The sequence below is a fragment of the Carlito syrichta genome, unplaced genomic scaffold (assembly GCF_000164805.1).
Source record: "Carlito syrichta isolate Samal-C Ts95f unplaced genomic scaffold, Tarsius_syrichta-2.0.1 Scaffold135610, whole genome shotgun sequence".
NCBI classification, from domain to species: domain Eukaryota; kingdom Metazoa; phylum Chordata; class Mammalia; order Primates; family Tarsiidae; genus Carlito; species Carlito syrichta.
In genome coordinates this window covers 35,209-43,989 of record NW_007079706.1, presented here as the reverse complement: position 1 = coordinate 43,989, position 8,781 = coordinate 35,209, and the positions used below count along the sequence as shown (strand labels likewise).

Here is an 8,781-nt window from a genome sequence, read left to right as displayed (position 1 = left end):
AGACCTGGGCAGGCGAGACCTCATCTCTACAATAAATCAAAAAATTAGCCGGGCATGGTAGCGCGTGCCTGTAATTCTGGCTACTCAGAAGGCTGAGGCGGAAGGATCGCCAGAGCCCAGCAGGTTGAGGCTGCGGTGGCCGGGAGCGGCCACTGCACTCCAGTCTGGGTGACAGAGTGAGACTCCAACTCAAAAAAAAAAAAAGAACTGAAAGGTATATGTGTGGGGGTGGAGGCTAGTCATTCAGTTTAGCGTCTTCATTTGAGAAAAGAGGAAGGGACCAAGGACTCACTGGCAGCCGGGTTATAGTGAGTGTTTATAATATGTTCCTCAAAAGGCAGGTTGTGGAGTTTTGGGGTTCCATGCTTTTCAGGGACAAATCATTCCCATGGCTTCAGCCCCATCTTAACACTGAAGCCTCCCAATCTGTATATCTAGCCCAGAGCTATCTCCTGCCATCCAGGCTTTATCACCTTCTACCAACTGGGCATCTCTGGTGAGATGCTCTTGGCCACCCAGAGCCTGCTCCTGCCTTAGCTCGTTGAAGCAGGATCCTGGGAGTTGTCCTTGCTAGTGGCCCCTCCATCTCTCTTATGGCCCAGTCAGGCCCAAGGTCTCTGGATCCTGCCTTGTCAAGGTCTTGTGGACCTGTCTTCTTTACCTTCCCCTCTAGGAAGGAGGCCTAACCCAGACTCAGACCCCGCAGCAGCTTCTAGTCTGGTCTCTCTCCATTCTGCTAGCCCCTTGCCAACTTCCTTGCCAAACAGTGCAAGGAAGCAGTGTTTCTAAAACGCAAATCTGAGTGTGTATCCTCATGCTCCAAGAGCGCATCAGGCTCTCAGGGTCAAGCTTAGTCTCCTCAGCAGGGCTTCAGGCCAGCTTCATGTGTCATCTCTTCCTACCCTACCCTCACATACACACACAAAACCTTCTTTTTTTGTCTTAGCGAGTTCCTAATTTTTACTTCAGCTGTCTGTGTAGAAGACCCTTCAGGTAGGAAACTTTCCTTGGCTCCCTCCAGAAATCTGAATTCTCTCCTCCCAGTGTGCCTCTCCCATGGGTTGCTGTACTTTCCTCATAGTGGCTTTTGGTAGCCTGTGGCTAAAACTTCTCACTTGCCTGTGTTGCTCAGTGGACTCTGGGCTTTGTGATTCGAACTCACACTTGCATCCCTACTACCTAGCACATAGGAGCTGCTTGATCTTTTCTAAGTGGGGCTAATACTTTGTAGAAACAAACCAAAAAAATGTTTTGCTAAGGACATCTGCACCTCATGCATGTCTGAAGCAGCTGTATCCAGTGCTCCTGAGGCAAAGCCTCTGGGGAGACCACATCAGCCACGGGTCATCAGTAGAACGTACAGCTAAGCACAGTGGCTTTTTCCCAGAGCTTGTCCCTTTTGGTTCAAGCCTGAGCTCTTTGTCTTTCACAGGCTCCCCTCTGAGGGAGATGGTTCACGAGATGGATTCTACTTTGTTTCTCACTCAGGCCATGGAGAGCAAGCTGCTTGTTGGAGGAAAAAATATTGTAGATCATACGAATGAACAGCAGAAAATCCTGGAGCAGAAACGACAGGAAATTGCAGAGCAGGTAACTGTTCGCTCTTTTTGGGGAGAGGGGTGGATGAGGTGTGTTTATACTACAGAGCAAATGTGTTTTGTGCTAGACTCTCTCAGAGGGAATGAAAATGATGTGTCAGCCTCGTCCTAGCTGAAGACTCTGATCTGGAGCACCCAGCCCTGTATTCTTGTATAGACATAGTCTCTATGGCACACTGACGGATTTTTTATGATGTTGCTCAGAAACGCAGAGAAAGAGAAATCCAACAACAGATGGAAAGTCGAGATGAGGAGACCTTGGAACTTAAAGAGACGTACAGCTCCTTGCAGCAAGAGGTGGACATTAAGACCAAAAAACTCAAAAAGGTATAAAAGGAATGAGACCAGGCAGAGGTACCCTGAGACTTGGTGGGGAAAGAGCACTCTGCCCTTTGACTGAAAGCCCTCCTCACCTGCCTCTCCCTTCCATTCCAGCTCTTCTCCAAGCTTCAGGCAGTGAAGGCTGAGATCCACGACCTCCAAGAAGAGCACATCAAGAAGCGCCAAGAGTTGGAGCAGACTCAGAATGAGCTCACCAGGGAGCTGAAGCTCAAGTAGGTGCTGGGCCTTCCCTGTACTCACAAGCTGCTTGCTGGGTCCTCAGTCTTGTTAAGCTAGACACGCCTCGAGGACAAGGTCCCTGCCCACTTCTCTCCAGCTTGACTCCTGCCACCCTGTCTTTTGTGTATTCCTAAGAAAGTTATTTTCCTTCTCTGGGTCCCATCTGTTAAGAATGACTTTATAGGCCAGGCGTGGTGGCTCATGCCTATAATCTCAGCACTTTGGGAGGCCGAGGTGAGAAGACTGCCTGACCCCATGGGTTCGAGATTAGCCTGAGCAACTTGGCAAGACCTCATCTCTACAATAATTCAAGAAAAATTAGCTGGGTGTGGTAGCGCGCGCCTGTAGTTCCAGCTACTTGGAAAGCTGAGGTGGAAGGATTGCTTAAGCCCAGCAGGTCGAGGCTGCCGTGACCATGAGTGCGTCACTGCACTCCAGCCTGAGCAATGGTGAGATTCCAACTCAAAAAAAAAAAGACTTTATAGATGATATCCAAGTTCCCTTCCACCATACTGTCTTGAAGGTTTTTTATTTTTTAAATTTTCTTATTTTTATTTTTTGAGTCAGAGTCTCACTCTGTCACCCAGGCTGGAGTGCAGTGGCATGCTCATGGCCACTGTAGTCTTGACCTGCTGGGCTCAGACGATCCTTCCACCTCAGCCTTCCAAGTAGCTGGAACCACAGGTATGTGCTACCATGCCTGGCTTATTTTTTGAGTTATTGTAGAGATGAGGTTTCACCAGGTTGCCCAGGCTGGTCTCGAATCCCTGAGTTCAGGCAATCTCTCCTCAGCCTCCCAAAGTGCTAGGATTACAGGCTATCTTGAAGCTTTTAAAGGTTCTGGCCTCACATCTATTTATTGATAAGAGGGAAACTTTTATTAACTTGACTTTTTATTGCAACAGGTTTTTGAATGGCATAATGAACACACAAATACCCATTACTCAGAGTCAATAATGATTAACAGGCTTTTGTCATCTATCTTTCATTAAAAAAAAATATATTTTTTGAGTTGGAGTCTCACTCTGTCACCCAGACTGGAGTGCAGTGGCCACTCCCGGCCACCGCAGCCTCGACCTGCTGGGCTCCGGCGATCCTTCCGCCTCAGCCTTCCGAGTAGCTGGAACTACAGGCGCGCGCTACCACGCCCGGCTGATTTTTGATTTATTGTAGAGATGAGGTCTTGCCTGTCCAGGCGGGTCTCGAACCCGTGGGCTCAGGCAGTCCACTCACCTCAACCTCCCAAAGCGCGGGATTACAGGCTGAGCCACCAAGCCCGGCTACACAATGCTATTTTTAGAAGCTTTTTGTCGGCTGAGCTTGGTGGCTCAGCCTGTAATCCTAGCACTTTGGGAGGCTGAGGCGAGTGGGTTGCCTGAGCCCGTGGGTTCAAGACCAGCCCGGGCAATTTGGTGAGACCTCGTCTCTACAATAAAACATAAAAAATAGCCGGGTGTGGTAGTGCATGTCTATAGTTCTGGCTACTCGGAAGGCTGAGGCAGAAGGTCCACTGGAGCCCAGATTTTCAATGCTGGGGTGGCCGTGAGCATGCGTGCCACTGCACTCCAACCTGGGCAAAGGAGTGAGACTGCAACTCAAAAAAAAAAAAAACATACTTCACATAGCATACAGTTCATCTATTTAAAATACAAATCAGCGTTTTTAAAATGTATTCATAAGATTTTGAAACCATCACTACAATCTAATTTTAGAACATCTTTGTTCCCTCAATAGAAACCTTGTACTGATTAGCAGCCACGCCTCATTATCCCTTCCCTAACCTGAAGTAACTACCCACCTGCATTCTGTTTCTGTGGATTTGCCTATTCTGGACATTTCATATAGGTGTAATCATATAGTATGTAGGCTTCTGTGACTGGCTTCTTTTGCTTACTACAGTGCTTTCGTGGTCATCCATGCTGCAGCATGAATCAGCAGGCATCTAACAGTTCCAACACCATTCTGTCTTTTTTTCTTTCTTTTTTTTGAGTTGGGGTCTCACTCTGTCACCCAGGCTGGGGTACAGTGGCATACTTAACAGCCACCACAGCCTCCACCTGCTGGGTTCAGGCAACCTTCCACTTCAGCTTTCCAAGTAGCTGGAACTACAGACATGCACCACCAGTGGGCCTGGCTAATTTTTTGATTTATTATAGAGAAGAGATCTTGCCATGTTGCGCAGGCTGATCTGGAACCCATAAGCTCAGGCAATCCTCTTGCCTCCGTCTCCCAAAGTGCTAGGATTATACATGTGAGCCACTGCACCCAGCCCATTCTGTCTTTCTTATGACTCAATCATGCTGACTTGTATGAATAGACCACATTTTATTTATTTATTTATCAGTTTGTAGGCAGTTGAATTATTTCTAGTCTTTGGCTATCATGAATAGTACTGCTATAAGTATAAGATTTTGTATGGATATGTGTTTTCATTTCTCAGATGTATTCATAGGAGTGGAATTTCTGGGTCAGGTGGTAACTCAATGTTTAATTTTTTGAGTAAATGCCAAACTGTTTTCCACAATGACTGTACATTTTACATTTCTGGCACCAATTTCTTCACATCCTTGTTGACATTTGTTATTGTCTGTCTTTTTTATTATAGCCATCCTAATGGGTATGAAGTGATACTTCATTATGGTTTTGATTTGCATTTCTCTAATGACTGATGATATCTAACATCTTTTTCATGTGCTCATTGGACATTTGTGTATCTTCTGTGGAGGAATGTCTGTTCAAATTCTTTGCTCATTTCTTCTTTTTTCCCCTCTGAGTTGAGGCTGGAGGGCAGGGGCACCATCACAGCTCACCAAAGCTTTGATCTTCTGGGCTCACGCAATCCTTCCATATCAGGCCTCCGAGTAGGTGGGCCTACAGGCATGCATCACCACACCTGGCTCATTTTATATTTTTGTATTGACGAGGTCTTGCTATGTTGCCCAGGCTAGTCTCGAACTCCTGGGTTCAAACATTCTTCTTGACTTGGTCTCCCAAAGTGTTGGGATTACAGGCGTGAGCCACCACACCCTTTACCCATTTCTAAATTGTGTTATTTGTCTTTTTGTTACTGAGTTTTAAGAGTTCTTGACTTATTCTGGATGCTAATCCCTTATCAGATCCATGATTTGTAAATACTTTCTCTAGGGTTATTTTTTTAGTTTCTGAATGGTATTGCTTGCAGCACAAAAGATTTCAATTGTTATATAGTTCGATTTAGCTGTATTTTCTTTTGTTTCTTTTACTTTTTTTTTTTTTTTTTTTTGAGTTGGAGTCTCACTGTCGCCCAGATTGGAGTGCAGTGGCCGCTCCCGGCCACTGCAGCCTCGACCTGCTGGGTTCCAGCAATCCTTCTGCCTCAGCATTCCAAGTAGCTGGAACTACAGGCGCACGCTACCACGCCCGGCTAATTTTTTTGATTTATTGTAGAGATGAGGTCTCGCCTGCCCAGGCAGGTCTCAAACCAGCGGGCTCAGGCAATCCACTCACCTCAGCCTCCCAAAGGCGTGGGATTACAGGCTGAGCCACCGAGCCCGGCTTGTTTCTTTTACTTTTGATGTTGTATCTAAATTTGCCCATTCTGGACATTTCATATAAATTTATACCTGGAATAATGTGGCCCTCGTGACAGGCATTTTTCACTTAGTATAATGTTTTCAAGGATCATCCATATTATAGCATGTATCAATACTTTATTCCTTTTTATGGCCAGATAATCTTCCATTGTATGAATATACCATCCTTTATCTATTTATTCGTTATTTTATGGACATTTTGGTTATTTCTGCTCTTTGGGTGTTATGAATAATGCTGGGAACATTCAGGTATAAGTTTTTTGTAAGCAGGTGTCCATTCTCTAGGTCTCCTAAGAGGTGTGTGGTTTTAGTTCTTATGTTTAGGTCTGTGACCCATTTGGGGTTAATGTTTGTATATGATGTGAGGTGGGCTTCCAGGTGTATTTTTTTGCAAGCAGATACCCAGTCATCCAGGCACCGTTTGTTGAAAAGACTCTTTTTTCCCCGTTTTATTGTCTTGGCACCCTTGTTAAAAGTCAGTTGACCATACATGTAAGGGTTTCTTTCTGTACTTCCAATACTGTTTATTTATCTGTCCTTATGTCAATATCATACTGTTCTAATTACTGCCGTTTGAAGTCAGTTTTGAAATCAGTAAGCTTGGGTCTCCAGCCTTGTTCTTTTTCAAGATTGTTATAGCTGTTTGGGTCCCTGCATTTCCATGTATGTGTATCCCTGGGTGTTACTGCACTTCACTTTATTGCACCTCACAAATACTATGTTTTTTACAAATTGAAAGTTTATGGCAACCTGCATCAAGCAAGTCTATCTGTGCTGTTGGAAAAATGTTGTGTCTCACGTTGTGTCTCTGTGTAAGCATTTATAAGCAATAAAGTATTTTATTTATTTTTTTATTTTTGAGTTGACTGGAGTGCAGTGGCCGCTCCCAGCCACCGCAGCCTCGACCTGCTGGGCTCCGGCAATCCTTCTGCCTCAGCCTTCCGAGTAGCCGGATTACAGGCGTGTGCTACCACGCCTGGCTGATTTTTTGATTTATTGTAGAGATGAGGTCTCGTTGCCCAGGCGGGTCTTGAACCCGCGGGTTCAGGCAATCCACTCATTTCAGCCTCCCAAAGGCATGGGATTACAGGCTGAGCCACCGAGCCCGGCTGCAGTAAAGTATTTTAAAATTAAGGTATGTACTTTTTTTAGCTATAATGCTATTGCACAGTTTATACACTACAGTATAGTATAACTTTTATGCACTGGGTAACTGAAAATTTGTGTGACTTGCTTTATTGTGATACTTGGCTTTATTGCAGTGGTCTGAAGCTAAGTCTACAGTGTCTCTGAGGTATGTCTGTACTTTTTTTTTTTTGAGTTGGCGTCTCAATCTTGTCACTCAGGCTGGAGTGCAGTGACACACTTATGACCACCACAGCCTCGACCTGCTGAGTTTAGGCAATCCTTCTGCCTCAGCCTTCCAAGTAACTGGAAATACAGAGGCATGCCACCATGCCCAGCTAATTTTTGTGATTTATTGTAGAGACACAGTCTCACCAAATTGCTCAGGCTTGTCACAAACCCCCAGCCTCAGGCAAGCCGCTCGCCTTGGTCTCCCAAAGTGCTGGGATTATAGGCTGAGCCACTGCACCTGGCTATGCTTGTACATTTTAAGATCAGCTTGCCAATTTCTGTGAAAATGCCAGCTGAGATTTTGATAGTGATTGTGCTGAGTCTATAGATTAATTTGGGGAATATTGTCATCTTACCAATATTTAGGCTGGATGTGGTAGCTCATGCCTGTAATCCCAGCACACTGGAAGGCCGAGGTGGAAGAATTGCCTGAGCCCAGGAGTTCAACACCAGCCTCATTAACATGACGAGACCTCGTCTCTATAAAAACTCAAAAAATTAGCTGGGTGTGGTGGCATGCACCTGTAGTCCTAGCTACTTGAAAGGCTGAGCCCAGAAGGTCAAAGCTGGTAAGCTGTGATTGTGCTACTGCACTCCAGCCTAAGGGACAGAGTAAGACCTTGACTTGAAAAAAAGCAAAAAAATTAAATGTTTGGATCCATGAACATGGGATGTTCATGGATGATTTATTTACTACTTTTTAGTTTTTCTCAAGAATGTTTTGTAGTTTTTGGTGTAAAAGTGTACAAGTCTTGCACTTCTTTTGTTACGTTTCTACCTGAGTTTTTGGTTTTTTGCTTTTTTTTTTTTTTTTTTTTGAGTTGGAGTCTCACTCCATCGCCTCGGCTGGAGCGCAGTGGTTTGCTCATGGCCACCCCAGCTTTGACCTGCTGGGCTCCAGCAATCCTTCTGCCTCAGCCTTCCAAGGATCCAGAACTACAGGTGTGTGCTGCGGCACCTGGCTAATTTTTGATTTATTGTAGAGGTGTGGTCTCGCCAATTTTGCAGGCTGGTATCAAATCCGTGGGTTCAAACAATCTACTTGCCTTGGCTCTCAAAGTGCTGGGATTATAGGCTGAGCCACCAAGCCTGGCCTTTTTTTAAAATTGAGTCAAAAATCTCACTCTGATCAGGCTGGAGTGCAATGGCACAATCATGGCTCATCACAGTCTCGACCTCTTAGACTCAGGCTACCTTTCCGCTTTAGTCCCCCAAATAGCTGTGGCTACAGGTGTGTGCTACCATGCTTGGCTAATTTTTTGAATTTTTATAAAGATGAAATTTTATTTTGTTGCCCAGGTTGGTTTTGAACTCCTGAGCTCAAGCAACTCCCCATCTTAGCATCCCAAAGAGCTGTGATTACGGGCATGAGCCACTGTGCCCTGACAATTTTTTTTTTAAATTCTATTTTATATGACATTGTTTTTTTTTGTTTTTTGTTTTTTGAGTTGGAATCTCACTCTGTCACCCAGACTGGAGTGCAGTGGCATGCTCCCGGCCACCGCAGCCTTAACCTGCTGGGCTACAGTGATCCTTCTGCCTCAGCCTTCCAAGCAGCCAGAACTGTAGGCGTGTGCTACCACGCCCGGCTAATTTTTTTGACTTATTGTAGAGATGAGGTCTCACCAAGTTGCCTGGGTGGGTCTTGAACCCGTGGACTCAGGCAATCCACTCGCCTCGGCCTCCCAAAGTGC

At 45.4% G+C, this 8,781-nt stretch overlaps 1 protein-coding gene across 2 annotated transcripts in view; it reads left to right on the top strand.

Moving 5' to 3' along the window:
• KIF3B (kinesin family member 3B) overlaps nucleotides 1–8,781 on the top strand; it is a 25,085-nt gene that overhangs the window by 3,846 nt on the left and 12,458 nt on the right. For both annotated transcript variants that reach the window (XM_008049440.1, XM_021708243.1), the window contains 3 exons: nucleotides 1,489–1,590; nucleotides 1,803–1,925; nucleotides 2,034–2,152. In XM_008049440.1, coding sequence (XP_008047631.1) covers nucleotides 1,489–1,590; nucleotides 1,803–1,925; nucleotides 2,034–2,152 — 344 coding nt within the window. The remainder of the gene's footprint in view (nucleotides 1–1,488; nucleotides 1,591–1,802; nucleotides 1,926–2,033; nucleotides 2,153–8,781) is intronic.